The following is a 22,504-nucleotide window of genomic DNA, read 5'->3' as shown; positions in this document are numbered from 1 at the left end:
GTGATAAGACACTTGTAGTTAACATGTGCATGCAACCAAAATAGATTAAAGGCATGTACTGAAGTTTTTAAGACAGCACAGACTAAACAATCAGGAATTTAAGGCATGTTAGAAACAGGGAGGGAAAATAATTGTGCTCATTTATTCAATTTTAAAATGAAACAAAAATTATTACATAGCCTTCTAATTGACAGTCAGAAATTAGTCTTTTGAAACAGTAAGCATACAAAAAATCATGTTTAGGAATATGAGAAAAACACTCTTAAGTTTACTGAAAAGTAAATACAATAGATTGCCCCACTCTATTTGCATTTGTATAATGAAAATTCCAGCAGGCAGCTGCTTACTTCATAATATCTTTAAAAACTTTGTGTTGCTCCTCTGGTCTATAAGAATCTGGCCCTTATGTCCTTATCAATGTCTATGTAATTCCCTTGCATGGGATGCAAGACTGGTAATAGATGAAAAAACTGTCATGCAGTCAGAATTCTGGTTTAGCTAGTTACATGCACAGTCCAGCAGAGCTAATACCTTGCTGGGATCCTGCAGCATGCTCTGCTTTCCATGCAATATGCTAAGCATTCTGACATCATAGAATCTTAGGTGCCCTAAAGAGCACTGAGGAAAACTAGCTCATTTGTGTCCTGAAAGGTTGGCAATTCCTATTTTGAGTCATTATTCTTAAAATTAGTTCTAATATTGACTAAAATCCTTGCAGTTCTGCAGTGTCTATTTAGCTAGCCTAAAGAAATTCCTGTGAAGTCCTAACACTGCTGCCAGATGAAAAGGCAAAAAGAAAATTTCAATGAATAGCAGAAATCAGAATAATTTTGCATTAAACACTGGCTCATGCTCTGTCCATTAAAAAGAATTTTTTGTTCTTGTTAAAATTTGTTTTTGCCAAGCTGCTATTCAGGTTCCTAGTAATCATCTACATACATGTTGTTAACAATTGCCCTTTTCATCATGCATTTGATATGCAAACTGATTCTTCTTGTGTTAGACTGTGAGAATGGTAGCTGATGTGTCCCATCTGCTGAGATAGATAAGGCATTTCATGACAGTTTAATGAAAAATGTTCTGTTCTATCTCCTGCGCTCCCCACACTTTTCTCCTTATCGGCCTTTTTTCCCCTCAACAAAAATGCAGCCAGGCCATGTGGCCTAACATCTTATTCCCCTGCTGCTGACCCAGCCCAGACATGACATCAGTACTGGGGCAGGATATGTCAGCTTCCTCAGGGCAGAAGGGAGCATGGTGTAGGAGGAGCTGAGCTGAAAAGTTCTCAGGGGATGAGAGGGGTGTATTACAAGTTGCATATTTTAAGCAAGCAGAATGGAATCTCTTAAAACAGATATTGCTGCTTAGATTTTTATCACTTACAGGCAGTTCATACCAAGTCAAGGACTTTAAACCAAGTTTGAGATAATATAAAAAAGAGGGCAAAAGCGGGCCAATTGAGTAAGTCAAAGTCATTTAAAAAGGTCCAGAAGAAAGTGATTGTGTCTCAGAAAAATGAGGCCAGCAGCTAATACAAAATAAAGCAACCCACTTCCACAGAAAGAAGCAACCCATTTTGTAGACAGTCAAAAGCATGTGAAAGCAGTGTTATTTTAGTGCAGCTGATGTGCTTAAGAACCATATCTTAATCTGTCTTTGATAACTTGCTGCTTTAGATATACCCATGGGTGCTTCAGGCTATATGTAGCCTAAAAGTCAACAGACAAGAATAAAAGGTGCAAAACTGGTATTATGACCTGTTAGGGGGTTTTGCCCAGTCTTGAGGATTAGAGAAAATGGCAGAAGGACAGCAACACTCTTAAGTCCAGGCTTTTAACTGCTGTGTTTGGGGAGTTTTCAAAAGACCAATCAAACTGCCCTCAAAACTACTTTGGGCTGTCCAAGCAGCACAGTAAGAATAAGTGCCCAGCCTAGCACCTCTCTGTTCCATGCCACTAGAAGGGATGAGGTGGTGTCTCTTTATGTCTTATTCATAGATGGGGAGATGGCATGTTTTATGTTTTCTTCCCTTTGTTCCCTGTCTTTTCCACCTGCCATTTGTGAGTGTTCAGAGGTCAGAGATTCAACTGTTAAAGAGAGAGAGCCTGAAACTTATGTAAGGTAACACTGACTTTTAAAAACCAAAGCAAAAATTGAAGGTTTTAGAAGACCGACAGAGGCATAACTAATATTAAAAGTTACATAGCTATTGAAAAAACAAATCACAAGTTGCAGTTCAGTCAGGTGAAAGAGGATACAACAATCATCAGAGATCTTTTTAATCATACCAATAAATCACCCACTATACACAAAATATCACAATATACAGGGTCATTGGGTCATCAGAGGTATTTGCTCTCTAGTTAGGAGAATATGATCAATTCAGAGTCCATTGTCTACCATAGTTCTAGAAAGCAAATAGGCAACTACAAATTCACCTAATGTAGGTAAAAATTTAATGAAGGATTGATCATTGATCACTCAGCAAATATGATGTAAAAGCACCACCGAGTTAAGAAGCCTTTGTCCATACTTTTGTGGACATTAGAGTGGTATTTGACTTCATCAGTGGATAAAAAAGTATGACTTGTGTTCCATATGGATGTTACTGAGTGAGTGGAAAGGTATCAGGGATTTTTTAAATTGTTATTTAGACATGTGTAATATGCAAAATGCTAGAAATAATTACATTTAATTTAAAAGTTGAAAAGATCCACCTGAAGTGTAAGTTTAGCCAAGGCCACAAACTTATGTGAGTTTCAAATGTAGTACTTACCATGCCAAAGCCTCTCAAGGCTTTTTATAGATGATCTACAATACACAGTAAATGAATGAAAACAAGCAAATCTTTGGCTTGTGAGGCAACTACTGAAATACTCAGCAACAAAAACAAGCAGCAGAGATAGAATGCATGAAAGTGAAAGAATGAAACAAGGTCAATAAAGAGTACCTAAGGCACCTTGTTTAATAATCATCTTTGCTACACTCCTTAAGACCTCCAAATAACATAAATCTGTAAATGCTAAGGAATGTGAAGATGAAACAACTGAGGAGATTAAAGATGAAAAAGCAGAGGACAAAATACATTACTCTTATTTGTAGTTAAAATTCCCATGATCAAAGGATGTGAATAAATATATTCTTTTAAGTTATAATGAAGTAAAGAGAAGAATCAGAGCTAGGAAAATGAATGAAGGAGGAACCAGTACCGTTAAGAGTAAGTTCATTTGATATTCATGAATTGCAAGTCAAAGCGAAGTAGAAAACAAGGCTGGAGATTGGGATATTTCCTCTATTGTCTAGTGCATTTCTCAGTCTCAAGTGAGACTATGGCAGGGGGGAATATCCCCCTTAATTTAAAAAACAAAAGAATAGGAGAGTCCAGTCCATCTTTGCTTTAGGAATATGCACTGTACAGCAGGAATTGCAAAACTGTCCTTGCAAAAAAAGAAAAAAAATGCAAAGGAGAATTTTAAAGAGGCCTGGGAATTCTGTTTATTCTAAAGTAAATAAATTAATTACCACCTTAGTTGAGACTTTCATCAAATGCGGTATGGAGTGGACTGGTATTATAAGCTACATCTGATGACAAACTAGTTAAGTCTTGGTTTGGCCACTCCTCCCTGCAAATCAATGCCAATTAAAAAAAAAAAAGGCAGGGAAGAATTCCATTACTACTCTGGCTTATTACACAAGATGGTTTGTTAAAGTGAGTCAGATATATTGAGTCGGCTTCCTTTTCTTATACTAGAAAATAGAGCATTTAATTAAAGCTCTCTTTGACATAACTGGCTTACTACAAGTTTGATGACCTGGGTGCAAGATGTTCAGTCAGCTTCCAAATTTGTGTTCCTTCCCTACTGCTAGCTAAACGGAAATTTATCCTTCTACATACTTTTCAGGAAAAAAAAAGCCAACAAACCTCTATCCATCTCAGTCTCTGGCCTTATTTGAATACTAGTTTCTCTATACACATCTAAAAGTTTCAAAACACCATGAGAGATTGAAAGGAGCAATTGCTGAGAAATTTGTAGGTATCCAAATGTGTGCAGCAGAGTAGGAAGTTAGGTCAGCTGAATGTCAGGAAATATAAATCCTTCTGAGGGTTTTTTGTTTCCACATAGTTTTTGGACTATCAAACGAAAGTCTGCAATAGCCAGAAGCCTGCTTACATTTTAATGCATATTAATTATAAACTGTACAACAGCATTTAGTGTTCATGAAGATGATTGTTACGCTTTTGGTGTTTTTAGGAAAGCACATCAAGCTTTAAAATAGAATAAGACTGCTGTCTTTCAGTACCTAGACTTTGTGCTCATGAAGTACAAAAAACCACATTTTCCTCATTGCTTTTACCTTGCGTTCTCCCCTCAGGTATGGCCCATTTCCTGTTCCCTCGGAGCTACCTTTGGCTATATGGCTGGTCTGATTATTGCACCTCTGTGGATACACTGGAACCGGAAGCAGCTTACATACAAAAGCAGATAACTGGAGCAAAAAGAGACAAGGTATTTCTTTGTGCAGATTCCATACAGACTGTGCAAAAGTTGGGTTTTTTTAAGAGCTATATATATATAATCAAAGCAGAAGACTGTCCAAATTCAGTTAGAATATTTTAGGCCAAGCATCTCCATTCAGTAAAATCACATTGATGCCATTTCAGCATGGTGCAGTTTTTGCTTCCTCTAGACTGCGTAACCCTGAGAGATTGTACCTTCCAGTCTGAATAAAATATTTGTAACAGATATGGTGGCTTCTTAATACAAGTTCATCGAGTTTGATTTTATTCCTCTGGATTTCACTGGTTGTAGAAGGCAGAAACGTAGGTTTAACTTTCAAACCTGGAACAAATTCACTATGTACTTAATGCATTGTATTTAAAATCAGTAGAATTTCACAGTAAGCCTGGCCATTGTCAAATGTTTCTCACGTGATCAAACAGCAGTTTATGCATCTTGAGCCTATTCTCTTCTTCACTGTGTGTTTCTTTGGAGTTAGAATGGCTATAATAGCTTCATCAAAAACAGTCTTCAGTCCTTTCTGTGTTAAAGCTGAACACTCCACATAACAGTAGGCTCCTATCTGTCAAGAAAATAAGTTAATTCAATAGCAGTATGTCTCAGCTGTTCAATTCCATTTGGGCACTTCTGCTTTTCCCCCCACTTCACCCCACATAGCAACATTGCAGTGTTTGGCTGCAATCTAAAAGTCATCTGAATGTGTACCCCCCTGTAGGAGAAAATAAGATTTGTCTTTTGTCCAGAAATTTGGAACGTATTTAAGTTGATTGGCCTCTTATGGGAAACAAAAAAGTTCTTTAGATTGGCAGTGGAAGCCTAAGATATGGTTGATAATTAAAGAGCAAAAAATAATTAGGTGACTCATTTGTGTTTCAAAAATAAACGTTCTGTAAGTGTCCTGATAAGCATTATCCATGCAGGAGTTACAGTGGTAGTATAACATTCTCAGATAATGTCTAAAAGATGCTTCCAACATTTTGCTTGAGCAGGAGAGGTCCCTTCCAACCTCAACCAGTATGTGGATTTTATTTATCTTTGATTAATATTTATGTAGCTTGTATAACTTTTATAAGTGTCTACACTGAAAATTACAACTAATGCTGACAAGAAAGTGTAATTACATAGGTCTCCTTGTTACCTATATTTGTTAATGTAAGTAAGTGTTGTTAACTGGTAAGCAGTCATAAGATTTCATATGTGATCTGCTAAAAGATATGCAAAAAGTGGTAAAGGAAGACAAAGTCAAGTAGAAATAGGGGTGCTTTGTTGTTGTTCTTTGTTACTTGGTTTCATTTAGGAGTATCCAGTTTACCTCTTTTGCTAACTTCTGTCCTTGCTCCACAGATACGGGCTTCTCTTTCATATCATTCAGTCTTGCCAGAGTTTTTGGGTCATCACGGAGATCAATCTAGCAAGAAAGATTGAAGTCATGTTGGAATACTTTCTCTAAACAAAAGTCTGCAGGCAATATGATACCCTCTTTTTAAAGGAGAATTATTCAATGGACTATTATCTCTGTAAAAATGGAGTCATGTCATGATTCAGATTGTGGACCCTTCCTGATTCAAAACCCTAAATTTAAACTGTGAGCCTTTAATCCAGAAGGAGGAAGCATTTATTCTGTAACTCAGCACTTCAATTAGATGTGATCATCTTAGAACACCAAATGCAGTGGCAGAAAGATTAACCCAAAGGTAACACCAGCATGTGGGTCACTTCGTAAATAAAGCCCAGTCCACTACCCACAAGAAGCAAGAGGAAATTGTCTCGCTTCTCCCCTTTTCCTTTGCTTCAGCAAATATTTCATGTGACTAATAGTTGTAAACCCAAGTAATTCCAGTAACATGGGCATGAGCAGACACTTTTATTCAGTAAGTCCCATGACTTTTTAGAAAGTCACATGGGAGACATACAGCCCATCTTGCCAGCCACTGTATTTCAAATGGATATAGGTTTTTTTAACAAAACTGAGATAGATAATTGGAGAACAACACATATCTGTGTTTTTCTGCCATCTGTAAGGGTTGTTCCTTCAAAGGCAGGAGGAGTTGCTGCTCAGGTCCTGTTGGACCTCAACTTCCAGCCCAAAGAAAAGGCACTGTACAATGATCCTAATTGTTTAAATAAGGTAGAACAGAACCAAATATACCTGTGTTCCTACTAGTAAAAAGGGAACATTAGGTGCATATTCCTTCAACTCCGGTACCCACTCTTCCTTCACATTTTGAAATGAAGCAGGGTTTACCACTGAGAAGCAGATAAGGAAGACATCGGTCATAGGGTAAGATAAAGGTCTCAGACGATCATAGTCTTCCTAAGGAAGAAAAATTCTGTTATCTGCAATATTAAATTGTTGCCTGTATTTTAACAGTTATATTCAGAAACTGTATTTGTATTTCAGGAAGGTTGTTGAGGCAAACTTTCTGAATGTTTAAAACTATTCCAGGTTACTTAGTGTCACTGTTAGAGCAAAATCTACATATGAAGATAAGTATATATGAATATAAATATTTTGAAAAATGTGTTAATACTGATAGAAACTTGCTTCTCTATGAGAATATACAGAAGATTACCATTCAAAAAGTTTTCACTTAAGGAAAAAACCAATATTTGCAGATCAAAGATTAGTATTTGTAGAGAAATGAGCAGGTGTGCCTGCTGTAGAGTCATCCAGGTTATACAAAGCTAGACTAGATTAAGGCTGTTTGATGCACTTAAATGTTCTGTTTTGGATCATACACAGAGGTGATATTTAAAGCCCTCCTTAGAATTTTCTTTGTTTCTTAGAAACCTTACAGTCCTATTCTTAGTGTTCAGGGCAGTAGGAAGGATCAGAAGGGACCTCTTTTGTCTAGACTGTGCTTTCTACTAGCAAGCCCAGCAAAGGATCAGATGGAACAGAAATTCAGGATCAAGAACACTATCAGTGGAATATTAATGCCTCTCTTTGTTGGGAGTGCTGGGGAAGAGTTAGTGTGAAAAGATTATTTAGGACATTTAGAGCCCCGGCATTTAAAGTCAGCAGTCCTACTGCCAGGGCATACAACACAAGTACCTAGGAGCATTGCCCCTCTTGTAAATCAGAGTTCTGTCTAGCAAGGGAGAAAGTGGAATTTTGCCCTATGTTTTAGCTAACATCCGGAGGGAACATGCCTCAGCTTCTCTCTGTAAGGCTTCCTTTGGTCTTTGGCAGTGAACCAATGCCTTATCATTCCTGCTATAGAATTTTGGTGGTTTTTGCAACATAGATAACTAAGACTGAGCCCAGGCATTGCAGAGACTCTGACAAATGCTGGATTTATACCTTCCACAGTAAACACCAATTTATTAGGGCTGCTGCAGCAGTTTCCCTCTTTCCCATGTAAACTGCCCATATTAATTAAGTCTCACAAATAATGCAATTATTTGTTCACTAAACATGGAGACAGAAATGTAATTCAAGTCCATGTTTGAAATGAGACAGAAAATTAAATTTCTGTTTCCTTGGCAACAGCCACATTACCAGATTATTAACCTGTAGTCACACCCTCAAAAATGCCCTTCATTGATTTGTTAGGTTTTAAACATGAATTTCAGAAAAACTGTGAGAACTTCTTCAGAACAGTTTCTGCTTGGCTCATCTTTCCATTTGGAAGTCAACAGCTGTGGAAAGAGAGCTGTTATTCTCATGAACTGGAGGAAAGACAAGCACAGACAGAAATTCTGCAGTAGCAAGGAAGTGATCATCATTGTCATACTCTTATGACATTTTGAGTATCCACTCTAGTTTTGTAAACAGGCTTGTCAATTAGCTAGAGCATGCTTAATTGTTGACATGGCTTCCCAATTTCCCAACCACAGTAACTGATGCCACTTTGAAGCTACAACATTTGACAGGCCTTTTCCCTGCCTGTGTCAAGCTCTTGCCCTGATTCAGAAGAAACAATAACCATGTCTCTTCCAAATCTGTGGACATTCATCATAGAAAGCAGAAATAACTTCAAAACACCAAACACAGGAAGTTCAAACTCTTTTAACATTCAGGTTTTTTAGGCATGTATTTTATGTTTCATTTCTACTACTTTATATAGCTGGATCCTGCTCAGTCTTGCACTCTGTTTTCTGGGGTGGAGACTTAAAATCCTAAAAGAAGCTTCTCAACTACCAATTACTCTGTTCCCTGGGGTACAAAATCTGCATGAAATAACACAAAGTGGATCTGTCAGTTGCTCTCAAATTCAGCTCTAAATCATATGTGGGGTATTAGTGAATAAGTTGTGTTTTTAAAAAATCTAGTTAAAAGCTATAATTTGTTCCTACCACCAAAGAGCTGCCCTCCCTATACTCTACATTTTCTAAAAATCTCATACCTGGATTAGCATAACTAGAATACTGCCTGCACTACATGCTGGAATGAAGAAAGCATTTCACTGTCACCAGAAATTACTGTTAGTCCATTGACCTTAAAATAGCTCTTTAGTTAATCCATTTCAAATTACAGTTGGACCTTTTATTTATAGCAAATATAAATAATTTTCTTAAAGCTAGTCTCAGGTCTGAACTCCTTTCCTGCTCCTGCATTTGTTTATATGCCTTTTGATTTATACCCTATCCCACTTCCACTGGGCAAGCTGCGGGCAAGTGTAATTAAGAGTTAAATGGAAGACAAGTAAAATGTGATTGGATACACAGTGGATACATCATGTACCACAGCCAAAGATGCGTGTGGTATTTGCTGCCGTGGCTTCACTGCATTTAAGCTTCTGTAAATTATCAGAGAATTTGTCTATACCCACCAGTCCTGCTGCTTGAAACATGACAGCACTCCCAGGCACTCCTTTAAACCTTGTCTGTGCTCTGAACATTAGGTGTGCACTGATACTAATAGTGGCAGTAGTTCTAACAAAGCCTCCCACCACATGATTGGACTGGTCCTGAGTCGTCCTGGGAGAAACTGCTTCAATTTTGTCAGCATCTAGTAGGCCATCTGTGCTTAAAGACTCCTTCTGCCTCCTAACAGCCCCTCAGAAACAGCAATAAAACCTGTAAACTTTCTCTGATGTACTGGGCTAGCATAACTGCTACAAGCAGTAGAAGAAGCTGAAATACCAAATTAATTTAGACTGAATATTAGAGAAGTCTGGGAAAATCTTACTGTTTCAACTATTATTTATTTCCTGAATCTAGTGTAAGGGAAATAAATGTGGTTTATTCTAAAATTACATGCAATGGCAAAATTGATTATACTAGCCAGTCAACAAATTCCAATTTGAGTACACGTACATACCACACTATACAGCAATTAGACTAATTAGACAATCTGATTGGGGGAGGCACTACATATATATTTAGGCTTTAAAAATATCTAAGGATATTAGCAAAAATATTTTAAGAATGTGAATAAGATGGGCAAGAAAGCCCCCAAGGATTGAAATATTCAGCATAAGTCTCAAAAACTTGAGGCTATAATAGTGAAACAGCTCATTCTCCAACATACTCTGGAGGTTAAAAAAAATTGTTTGCTGAAGCAGGTGAATACAGAAAATATGAGGGCTGTAGTAACTTCAAAATAATTGGACAGAAGAATGTTGACTTAATTAATGTTCTATGGAACTGTGATCCTTCTAGAAGACATGACACAGCAGGGCTGTTCATAACTTCTCTAGTATCCCTGTGGAAACCCAGGGCAGCTACCAGTACACAACAGACATGAAGAAGGAGATGAGATGAAGGACCTAAGGACTTGGCTTCTCAACTGCAAATGGGGGCTTTTGTTTTTAAAGTGCAGAATGGAAATTGAGACTTCAAAATTACCATGTCTTCTTATGGTAGGCTGCAGGTATGTCTAGCATTGCCTTTATCTTGGTTCCTTGAAATCTGTCCTTTAGGTCTCCTTTTCCATGTGCAGTACCTAATAATCTGCCTGAGATTTTGTGCTGCCTTATATTTGAATACTGTATTTTGGATGATGAAGAAGATTTGCTCTAACATGTCCAAAATCTGGCTATTTCCAGCATTTACCTGTTCAGAAACAGAGGGCTTGAGAAACTTTTTGTATGCAGACTAAAGACTGGTATTGCAATTCCACAGCATTATAATATTCTTCATTTAATAGGTTTGCTCAGACCAAAAGCAGAACACAGTGTCCCATTTCAAGTCATGCATTTGATTTTGAATTGATACTTTTGCCTAATTCTATGGATATCAGCTGAAACACAGCTAAAAACATGGAAACTGTATTCCAAATTCTGCCACTGACACAGTATGTAGTCCTGAGCAAATCATTATCCTCTCTCTGCATCCTCCCATCTGTAGGGGTTTGCTAGCTTAATGCATTAGTCTTTGGAAAGCACTCCAAAAGCCTTTGATGTACACAGCTTATGTGCAGTGGAATATTTAAAAAATGAAATAAACTCGGACAAAATGGAGTATAATAATTTCTGGACAACCTTCTTGACCCACAGAAAGCACTATTTCCTTATATTTATTAGAACTGAAGTGAGAGGCGCAGACATACAGGGATTCTGTATGTAGAGCCCTTGTAGCTCCCAGATCCATGGTATCGCGCTCCTCCCGGCTCGAGTTGAAGTGCTGGACACAGCGACAGAGGTCCTTACCCCCCTGTCAGCAGTGTGAGACCACAGGCCTCCTGCTCCTCTGGAATGGTATTAGGGCCTCTCTGTCTGAGAGATGAAAGGCACTTAGTCCTTTGCAGCCAGTACCTTCCCATACCTTGACCAAGATCTATGAGGAAGTCCAGGTCTCTCAGATCTGCCATTTCAAGTTGTGAAGGTTGTGAAGACAATGTTAACCTAGATCTGTCTGGTTGATTTTTATTTCCTTGCTAGTGTTTTTAAGAAAATAGGAGAAACCAAATTCTGATGTGTCACTAACGCTGACGCAAGGGGCCTAAGATGTGTCATGTTTTAATCCACACTCAGTATCTTGTTCTGACAGAACCAAAGTAATGAATTCTTGTCACTATTGAGAAAGAAAGCGGCACAGACTTCAAGAAGGCTGTTCTGCACAACAACTGCTCTAATGCGAAAACCTCTCCTCTTTATAGACTGACTGGACACGTTCTACCTGATTGGCTAATTAACAAAACACTTTTCTCACAATCCCTGAGAAGAACAGAAAAACCAAGAGTAGAAAAACACCACCTGCAGGTTGTTTACAATAACAAGCTATCATCATTTCTCTACAACGCCCTAAAAGTCTCACAAGTCCGCCGTGAGAAAACTTACCTCGTTTTCTTGCTCTGTGACCAGGCCGTCATATCCACAAATTATTTTATGTGTTTTGCAGTTTAGGAATGAAATTTTAACAATGCATTTTCAGTTGTTTTACTGACATATCCTTGATAAACCTATTTCTATTCTAAGAGGTATAAAGTGAATGGGTGGAAACAAAATAAAGCTTGCACCACTGGAAGAAAAACTGGAGCTCAAAACCTCTGCATTTGTGATCTCTGTGTTAGCAACCATCTGTTGCTTTCACAGCTTACAACAGCAATCGTAAAGAGAGGTTCTCACTCCCAACCATCTGTTTTTAGAGGGGAAGCCAAAAATAGACATCAGGCAGAGTTGCTAGAGGAATCCAACCTTCATGCAGCAAAGGGTAATCACTACTGCTCAGAGGGGCTCAGTGAGACAGAGTTTTGAAGAGTAAAATCCCTGGTAAAAGTCTAAGTTTTAACCACTTCATAGTAACAAGAGTCACAAGTTCTCTCTCATTATGAACTGTCATATTTCAATTTTTAAAATGCATTTCAAAGCTGTCCTTCAAGACTGCATTTTTCAGTTTTCCTTCCTGAAAATAAGTTTCTGTTTCAGAAGGCCCCCTGTAATATTTTGGAAAACAGGACAAGTGAACCATAATGACTGATGTACATAATATGTGGACTTAGTAACAACTCAGAGCTGCCTCTGGACTCATCTGTTCATCTCCCCCAAATTGTTTGGAATTAAAGGCTGACCTGCAGCTTTGCCATAAAGCAGCAGGCAAAGCCTCTGTCTGAAGGTTTTGAAAGCAGCTGCTTAACTCCAGAAGCACACCAGGAAACGGACTTCACTCCGCTGAATCACCCTGTGGTTTCTGATTCTACAAGACGCTTGGTGGGGGAAGGGAGAGAGGGAAGTGGCCTGTACTGCCCCATGCCAAGCACAAATTGCTTCCTTGGCTAAAAGACACTCTTCAAATTTTTCAGTCTGGGCTGTGTAACACTGTAACCCTTTGCAAGAAGGAGGGTGGAGTGTCCCCCAGGATGCTGGTTTCCTGGCACTGCCACTCACAAGGCACCACTAATGCAGGACCATTTGGCATAAAGCTGCAGTTTGGACTGACAGTGCATTGCCATAAAACATCTGCTTATCCAATTCCACGACCCAAGCTCTGCTACGCTGATGACTGCATTTGATTTTTCAGTTGCCTACATCTGTAGCCCCTAGCTTTTGAACACACAAAACAAGAAAGTCACAGTGATTATTCCCTGGCTGCAGGGGAAAAGTGCACTACAGACCCTCTGTCTCTTCACAGGCTTCTGAGGATGCAGCTTGCATTGCTAAAGAAAGCAGAATTGTCCTGTTGTGGTTTATTTGCACAGGTTTCACAGAGAGTGCAAAAAGCTGTTGGTTTCGGCCCAGCATCTATTTTTAATTTATAAAAAAGGCTGCAAGTTTGCAGAGTAAGTGCTCTTCCATTGTATTCTAAAAATGAAGTAAACGGATCTAAATCCATTTCTGAATTCCTGTGAGGAGGACTGTTCAAAGGACATATGAATTATACATTGAAAAAGCCCAGGGTTTTTGAATTACCTTTTTTTATAATAACAAAACTTTCCTCCTGGCATATTTGAGAACTGTGCAGCTGCTTACATGTCTGAAAAGCTTTTCTGGATAGAGAGAAATAACTAGCTGGAAGATGGAGCCTAGTAAGATGAATTTTACATCATTAGAGACAGGAAGGACAGCATATTTCTTTTATTATACACAAAATTGCCTTTAAGTGATCAGATTTAATCCTATCCTTAATACGGGATTCAGTACTGTCCAAATGCTACATCTTTCCATGTGGTAATGCTAAACTGCTTTCCTAGATGGTCTCAATAGCACACTCCCTTCTCTCCATCACCATGAGAACTTCACCTTGCTGGTTGGTTTTCTAGAAGTGAAAGCCCCTGTATTTTCTCTATAGGGTTTATTATTTCAGCATCTGTATCAACAGAACATGTATTCAGCTGTCTGCAGGCACAGTTTCACTTGAACACTTCACCTAAACCTGTTGTCTACCCACTATGGAGCTGCTGAGAATTGTCAGAGTAGCTGGTGTGGACAAACCCTTTCACTCCTTGCCCATAAGAAATCTCAGTCCTGCCGTGCATTTCTTTCTCACTGTCAGTGACTTATGAACAGCATTCTTTCTACACTGGATTTCCATTTTCCCCAGGAAAGGAATTCACCCCAGTTGCGTCTGCAGCCATGAACAATCAGGATTTACCATTCTTTCAGGTACAGCAAATTAAAGTTAAAAAACAAAATGCACCCTGACACAGAAGACCTGGACAGATCCTCTGCAGAACTTGGTCTTTGGAAAGATGGGTTCTCTGCCTTTATTTTCACAGAAGAATATAACCTGTTCTCACAGGCAAAACAGTCTACAGAGCAGAGTTGTTTTAAGAGAGTTATCCATATAATATCAGATATGTCTTTTCATTTGCTACCTGTATAAAGACTGATCAGACAAACAAGACTGATCAGTTAGTTACCTTTTACAAATAAACCCCAAAAGCACATTTTTCAGACCAGTGTTGAGGAACACACAGAAGATTACAGCTTTACTGCCTCCTCAAGATTAGCTCCCATCACACAACTTTCTCAGGGGGTGCCAGGGCCATTATGTGCACCTTGAATGAGCACATCACAGTGAAAGAGTTTCTGGAAAGAAAGGAGTTCCTAAGAGTCTTCTGCACCTTTTTTTATATCAATTCCCATTTGCTAGGGCTAACAGCTCCCACTGAAGAATGTGATAAACACTTAGCAGATGTAAAGGCAATTGAAAAACCATAGGCAGTTTTTCTTAAGTGAGAAATTCTTAAGCCATCTCACTGCCTGTGGCTGGCCTATCTGTTGGTCATAACTAAAGATGCATCCCAGGTCACACCTGGCATCCATCCCTTGTTGACTCCAACACTGAATCCCAACTGGAAATTAGACCAACCAGGAAGTAGCATTAAGTCGTAATGATGATCCTAAAGCATTCGTGACTGCATCTAATTTAGAGCACAAGCTGCCTGAGGTACTCTGAATCTGTGTTTTATTCATGTGAAGCAATATACTCACCTAGGATGCTGACAGATGTTGCTTTGCTCTGGAGAATAATGCTGCCACCTGCATTTTTATGTGCACACCAGTGAGTGCCTGGCATAGCAAAGAATTATTGCACACGTGCCACAGCACAGATGCAGCATGTAGCGGGATTAAAACAGACTGGGGACAGTAACTGTAAAGTGTCAAATTACACAACCTCTTCAGAACTGCTGAAAGTGTCATGTAGCATTCATACATTTTTCTTAACACAACTCACCCAATCACCAATTCAAAGAAATAGACTCCTTATAAAAACCACAGAACAGAGCAGTAAAAAGACACAGTTATTCTCTGTGTCCTTATTTTTCATTTTTTCTCATTAGAGGAGGAACAATTTTGTTAGAAATGCAACTGCTACTTTGGAAGCTTAAAAAAAAAGTCCTGAAGTTCTGCCCCAAAGCATCAATGTTTGAGTTGTTGAAATTTATAATTCACAATAGAACTGCAGGATTTTGAATCAGTGTGCTTTATATTATTAATTACCGGGTTCCTGGAGTTTCTATAAAGAAAAACCACACCCTTTTCACCTTTAAATGAAAGATTAATTTCTAGTGCCCCACAGATACAGAGAAAGATTGATACGTGAAGATAGATGAAGGCCAAAGATTTGAAGAAAACCCACGTACAGCAAAGGGCAAAACCATTTTAATGTCCTAGATTTTTTAGGTAGTGGTGTATGTGGGTAGGAAGAGCTGGCTCATCATTTTGAATATCCAGGATTAACCTAAAAAAAAAAAAAAAATAAACAACAAAACCCCAAAAACCAAACCTTGCTGAAGTAGGTTTTGTATCCACTTTGTCCATGTGTTGTTAAAAAAGGAACTGGAACAAAGTTTACTGAAATCAGCAGTAGGGTGCCAGTTAACACAGAACTTTGGATCAGACCCTAACACACCCTTCTTCTTTGTAGGTCCGTGCTATGGAGACAGTGTTCTCATCTAATTTTGTTTACTTTCTTTTAAGATGTAGTTTGGAGGCTGAATCAGGAGTTAGGCTATAAATGAAAACTGCATTTTTTTATACTTCTCCTATTTACCAAAATATGTAGAGTTCTTTGCAAAGAAAACAGATTTCAATGGAGAAGTCTAAGTATGGATCTGACAAAAATTCCCAGGGTCTCATATGTTCTCATTCAGAAAAACTCCAGTAATGCTACCTTACCCAGTTGTCCCATTCCATCACTGGTGCCTCCTGCAGCACAGCTGTAGATTATATGATACTCAGCTGAGTGCAGGTGCACACACCACCTTAAAATGAACTCGGGAAGTAAGAGGATATGCAATAACAATGTCCTGGAAGAGCAGTAACGATTTGTACTCAGTGTTGCCTTTTTAGTTGGTCATGTTTACCTAGCATTGTACAATGCTGCCATGCGTCAAAGACATTAAAGATTAGTAAAATTCAGACAGCACTCTGTCACAAACTAAAAGAATATCTGCTGACTTAACCTGGGAAAAAAGGGCTTTTTACTTGGCCATGTAATCAGTGTTTAGCAAGGGTCCATCAGTAGTCAGTAGTCTTCATAAAAATGTGCTTTTAATATAACAAAAATTGAAATTTCAGAGAACTTGTCAAACTTGGTTTGCTTTGTATTCTTTCTTTTGGTCTGCCATTAACTTGCTGTTAAAGTGGCAGATATTCTGGATCTACATTTTCAAATGCATCCCTTAGATTTGATTTTAACATAACTCAGCGTCACTACTCAGAAGTACCATGGAGCTTTCGGCACTCACAAAATGAAATGTACCTGTTTTGAGTTTCCAACATCTATCTAGTGGATGCTTCTGGGAACTCAGAACACCAGTTCCCATTCCACAACTCCCCATCTGGTGATAACAGTGCTTACCTATCCTTCTAGGAAAGCTGCCGTGCTTTCAAAGCATGAGTCACAGCTTGTGAAGAGGCGTTTAGATGCAGGCTTTGCACTGAGAGTATTATTGTTGCAAGGCCATTTTAATAACCAATCTGAAGGTATAAGTCCTTTTCCTTTTAAAGAGAAAGTCTGTCTTTGCTTAAACCCTTATCTAGAGAGCTCTAAACAGAGATTGTTAGCTCAGGCACTTCGCCTCTTCTTACACTGAAAAACGTAAATTCCAAAGGGAGAATCTAGGCATGTTTTTATTTTATCTGCACACATCCAGTTGTTAAATCTACGTGGCTGGCAACATCCTGAGGCATAGAGCAGCTTCAGCGGAGGCTGAGCTATTCATAGGCCAGCACGCTGGGCTGGGAGTGAGCTCATGAGCTCACAGCCTCTCAGTGCCAGCTGCCAGCTCGGCTGGGACATGGGAGCGAGGGGAAAATGCATGTGGGAGGAGGAAGGCACTGGGGGGGGGGGGGGGGCTGGGGGGTAGAAAGGGGACAGGATGTTAGTTGCTAACATTACATGTTTAGATCTGCCAAAATTATGTTGGAGGTCTCGGTGTTTACACCTCTGCAGTAAAGGGTGGCAGGCTTTGCATTGTGTGAGACTGCTTCACTCCAGGCTGACATTTGGAGCTACGGCTGCCTGGCAGGGGCAACTCAGAAGGAGCAGTGTGCTCTGAGGAGGGACGTTTCTATTTTGCTACAGACCAGCAGCTGCCTCTCTTCTCAGTAAGATACTGGAGTGGTACCTAGGGCTAGACCAGGGCTACCTACCAAAGCCAAGGCAAAGAGCCAGCAAGGAGTATAGAGATTACTGCTATTTATTTAAAGCAACCACCACAGGTTTGGGAACTATCCATTTTAATAACCACACCTCACACACAGACACCTTCATATTTATAACCATTTCTTTTTACACCACTCATTAATGCAAACAGTCATCTCCCTAATAACTGAGTTAGCTTTATACACTTCAGCAGCCTGACCAACTTAAAATTACTTTAGCATCAGGGCTTCTGTTACAACCAAAAAGATCAGTGTATCTCAATTAAGATGGCTGTGGCTGCAACCAATGTGACCATCTGAGCTGAGATGTAGAAAGAAGTGGATTGTTCTGTGCTTGTGAATACCATGTTTTGTGGTACTGTTCTCGGAACAGGTGAGAAGGCACCAAGAGCTTCATTGTACCAGACCCTGTATTAGGGTGTTTTAGGCAGAGATATAAAAGCAGAGAGCCAAGGAACACAGTTCACCTCAGCTCTGTCCAACCAGGCCCCACTAGTATCAACAGTAAGTGATGCTGAGGGATATAAATGTTATTATGAGGCACTGCACCGTAGTAAGATTCACCATACCCTGCTGTGGCTTGCTGCCCATCTGCACCAAACAGCCATGCCATGCCTCAGCACCTCTCTTCCCAGAGCAAGACAAGCAGTACAGGTTCTGCTACTGCAGATTCCCCATTCTTCCTCTAGATACCAACCATTCTTTTACAGCAAAGATACAGAAACAGAGCACAAGATTTCCCCTGTATGTGGTCAACACACCCTGGAAGAAAGGGACACAATGAAATAAAATCCTACACCAAAATAAACTGGCAGAAGGATAGACTCCAACTGTCATTTTAAACAACAACATGGAATAAAGAATGAAATCCTCAAAAGGCAACTCCTGTATGTCCTATCACTTATTCCAACTAATTGGGGCATGGCAAAGGGACATGTGCCACCCCTTTGTTAGTGCTTGTAGACATTCCTCCAAAAATGTTAACATCTTGAGAGCTGGCAGTATTACTTCTGATATCTTTGAAGAGCAAAATGATAATCACTTGCCAGCAGTTCAAAACCACTGTGACATGGTGATCTTAACAGACCCGTGATGAAGTCATGGTTCTCTTCCCAAGCTGATTTTGCCATGTACCCTGTTCAATGAAGTGCAGAATTGACACACAGTCTTCCAGAAGAGGCTGCTGCAAAGTCAGGCCTCCAAACATCAGTATCACAAGCACCTCCTGTTCAAACTTCAGTGCATTGATGTGTCTTCAGTGTAGGTAGGTTGCACAGTTCTCATCTTCTGGGGAAACCAAGACCTGCTCTATACCCACCCAGTACACACAGCAAGGCTAAAAGGAGCTGCTAGCTCCACCTCTGGGAGGAATTGCTGAAGGAATGGCACCAAATTCCCACCCGCCTCCCTGATATGGGAGGCTGCCTCCACAGCTGCAAACCCAAATGGGCTCTCAGAGCCTCCACAGCCCAGCAGCTGTAGTGGCTATTTTCTGCTGAACCAGGGCCTCAGTATTTTCAGCTGGAGAAAAGCCTTCTTGAACTCACACACACTCAAAGGCCTGTGTACAAACTGAACTTTGTGAACCACTAGTGGTATTCTTCCTTGCTATATATATTACCAGGGAAAAAACGGGACTTTTAATAGATTTATTTTCAACCTACTTTAAACTCATGAAGATATGAGGCCTTATGTCATCATTATAGTTACTACATGTGATCCTGTGTGTGTTGTGAGGAAGCAAGATAGAAATGAGTACTGGATGAACTTAAAAGCTTGCAACTCCTCTGCCAAAGCAAAGTCTGTCACAAGTTGCTAAATACATAACCACGCAAGTTAAAGAGACCCACACACTGATAAGCCAGTATTTCAGGGTGATGAGCCTGCTGTGCACCAGCTATGAATCAAAATCTTATCTCTAATCTTTCTTCTGCTATGAGCTTTCTGCATGGATAGTAAGTCACTATCTGAACTTTCATTAACCCTCTTCACTCCTCTTCCCCCTGAACGGAGATCTGTAGAAATCTCTACCTATTTACTTTGTCCAGGGCTGGAAGTATAAACATGCTGATGATTGTGAGCTGCTTAGATACCACAGCGATCACACACAGACAAGTTTTACAAAACTATACTATCAGGCCAATATTTTACAGTAAAATTATTTGGGGGTGACAGAATTAGAGACAAAAGCATTGATGTATGCTGGCACAGAAATCCCTGCTTTGGGCAGCAATGTATCTGATCCATATGTAAGTCTGTGGAAGCAGCAGGCATGCACCAGGTACAGCATGCTGTTTCCCCAACACAGAGAAGACATCATCAACTCATGTCTTTTCTGCTCTTTACTGTATATATTTAAGCTTTAATGTAAGTTTTCTATTATTGTGTAGCTTTGGGAAGACAGGCTTGTCAGCTGCTCTGACAAAACAGCTTTTAATTGAATGAAGTTGCTAGACTGGCATCTTGATACAGACTCCCTTCTTTAGTTGTACTGGATGTTGGGATGGGGCTCCCGTGGGCAGTCTCTGACATCCACCAGTTCCCCAAACATGCTGAAGTGGGATGGGGGTAGAGGTAAAGATTTTATTAGTACCACAGATCTGACTAAAAGGGGAGTTTCACCAAGACCAGATACATCTGCAAATGCAGCCTCATTAAAACACTCTATGTGAACTGAGGGTCCTTTGAATCAGGCCAACAAGATCTATTTCTAGGTGCCTCAGAAACTGCCCTGGAATTCAAAATGAGGATTTCAGCTTTTCAGAAACTGGGAAAAAAAATCTCTATATACAGCTTCACATGGAAAAGTTTTTCTTAGTGTAACAGGAACACCTTCATTTGCTGTTTGTTGTAAACTGGCCAGTTTACCCTACTGACTTTTGAGGAGGCCAAAGATCACCTGTGTTTGCTGTCAGCACATTCTGGCAGAGTGGGGTACCACAAAGCCACCTTAGTTAAGGTTATGCAGAGCTAACAACACATACATTGATAGTAACAAGCCCAGAACAAGCAGTTTGAGACAGCATCCCCAAATAAACCGTGCATAGGTACAGAAGTGCTAGGCTCACTTTCACACTTTCCAATGCTCATTATAAAAAAAATATTAGTTGCACACTAACCAAATACTTTGTCTGAGCACTAGATCCTCACTTTGCAACCTACTTAAGCAATATTTTAAAGCTGTGTTCTGAACTAACTACTATTCAAAAACAGGACTATGATAGCAACAAGAAATGCACTTAGCAGGCATAAATTTGACTAGCTTGTGTTTATATCAGGGAGATGACAAGCATTAAGTCAGTCTTTGTGGGAAGAGTCTCATCTTCAGGGTATCAGCTTTCTAGAAATGGTGCTGTTTCGTACAATTCTCATGGAATTAATTTTTTTACTGATTTCAGGCCTAACAAAGATATAAGACTGGTAAAATGCTGATTCCCTAACTCAAGGCTATATACAGATCTAAAAAGGTACAATAATTCAGGCAGCAGTTGTTCAATTAAGTATAGGAACAACATGGTTAAAAATTACAGCTTCAATCTATGCGACTTCAGTGAGATTGTCTAACGAGTTGCTCTTTACAACAAGGAAGCTTGTCTGAGGTCATGTGAGACTAAAGCACATGCTCACGCTGCAAGAAGAAGTTTAATATAGGGAATACACAACTTTACAGAAACCCCTGCTGCATTTCCGTATATGCTCTGCACCTCCTTGGGAGATGCCTGCACCTCCTGGGGTCAGGCTCTTCACAAACTCTTTCAAATAAGCGATCCCCAGAAAGTACTCTCACCCTGGAGACCATAATTGGCTCGTGGCATGCAAGTTAAACTAAGGAAGAGATTATTTGAATCATGGAGCCCTTTAGAAACCACTAGACCAGTGACCCCTCTAAACATCCAGTATTTTATCCATCATTAAAGTTACTTAAGAGCCATGCTGACATCACAGTATCTTTCACAACTATTGTAATGATCTTAACCAAATGAATCACTTGAGTTGTCTGGGACAGCAAAATAAATCCAGGTTATCTCATAGGCAGTGGATAAGAATTGCATGTTATTATTTTCCACCTTTAGTTCGAACAACTCTTTGTAGCTATTTGAGTGCTGTAAACCACAAACAAGGCAAACTGCGGCAGCCTGGCTCTCCATCGGAGCCGAGGCGGCTGAGGCAGCGTGTGCCCTCTGTGCTGAACGGGGCACATTCCTCACCTGAAGGCCGGCGAGAGGGTCGGAACCCCGGAGAAGGGGGATCTGGCCAGTGGCCATGCCCGGCCCGGAGCACTGCCCCGCAGGCGCCAGGCATCCCCCACCCCAGCGCCGGGCGATGCCGTGGCGCCTCGGCCCCAGCGCCGCTAAAAATAAAGCCCGTCTCCGCCTGCCCGCCCTCGGGAATCGAGGCTGGATCGATGGTTTTCTTTTAAAGCCGGATTTTATCAATCGCCCCCCACCCCCGCCAACCCGCCTCTGAACCGCCCAGCCCGGACCACAGCCCTGCGAATAACTTCAGCGCCGGGATCGCCGGCGGGCGGGGGGACGGGGCCGAGGATCCGCGGAGCGCTCGGCACTCACCTGGCCGGCGGTGTCGTACAGCCCCAGCAGGTACTGCTTGCCCCCGACGGTGACGCTGACTGCGAGGGGAGAGAAACGCAGCGGATGAAGGGGGGGCAAGCCCGGCCGACCCCTCTGCCCGCCCCCCCCGGCAGGGCAAGGCCAGGGGATGGAGGGAGGAGGGAGGGGAGAAAGCGGCCGCCGCCCCCAGCGGTCGCGGGACCCCCCGCCCGCTCACCTGCGTAGTGGTCGAAGACGGTGGGCACGTACTCCTCGGGGAAGGCGTCGTTGGCGTAGCTCATCAGCAGGCACGTCTTGCCCACGGCGCCGTCCCCCACCACCACGCACTTCAGCATGACCGCCGCGCTGCCATGGGCCATGGCCGGAGCCCGCCCTCATGGCCCCGCGGGCGCGCCCCGCCGAGCCGGGCCCCTCGGCA

The 22,504-nt window shown here is 40.8% G+C and overlaps 2 protein-coding genes across 5 annotated transcripts in view; one reads left to right on the top strand and one right to left on the bottom strand.

Moving 5' to 3' along the window:
• Positions 1 to 11,952, top strand: part of PIGF (phosphatidylinositol glycan anchor biosynthesis class F) — a 26,118-nt gene extending 14,166 nt beyond the window's left edge. The window contains exons 5-7 of one of the 3 annotated variants that reach the window (XR_004147978.2): positions 4,375 to 4,508; positions 5,865 to 10,338; positions 11,566 to 11,952. Coding sequence is in view for 2 of the 3 variants with exons in the window: in XM_021544317.3 (XP_021399992.2) it covers positions 4,375 to 4,488 (114 nt within the window). In the remaining variant the exon portion in view is untranslated. Of the gene's footprint in view, positions 1 to 4,374; positions 4,746 to 5,864; positions 10,937 to 11,565 lie in introns of those variants that run through there. The other 2 variants (XM_021544317.3, XM_077781910.1) reach the window with 2 other exon arrangements.
• RHOQ (ras homolog family member Q) lies at positions 122 to 22,504 on the bottom strand. 2 transcript variants are annotated; one of them, XM_021544319.3, is made up of 5 exons: positions 22,304 to 22,504; positions 22,087 to 22,145; positions 6,670 to 6,834; positions 5,833 to 5,928; positions 122 to 5,082 (listed from the first exon to the last, which is right to left on the bottom strand). In XM_021544319.3, exons 1-5 carry the CDS (start codon positions 22,443 to 22,445, stop codon positions 4,927 to 4,929), a joined length of 618 nt encoding a protein of 205 aa, XP_021399994.1. In that variant the 5' UTR covers positions 22,446 to 22,504; the 3' UTR covers positions 122 to 4,926. The 2 variants fall into 2 exon arrangements, with proteins under 2 accessions (XP_021399994.1, XP_021399995.1); XM_021544320.3 differs by having other exon boundaries at positions 6,670 to 6,767.

The sequence above is a fragment of the Lonchura striata genome, chromosome 3 (genome assembly GCF_046129695.1).
Source record: "Lonchura striata isolate bLonStr1 chromosome 3, bLonStr1.mat, whole genome shotgun sequence".
NCBI classification, from domain to species: Eukaryota; Metazoa; Chordata; class Aves; order Passeriformes; family Estrildidae; genus Lonchura; species Lonchura striata.
This window is presented reverse-complemented; position numbering and strand designations above follow the sequence as displayed.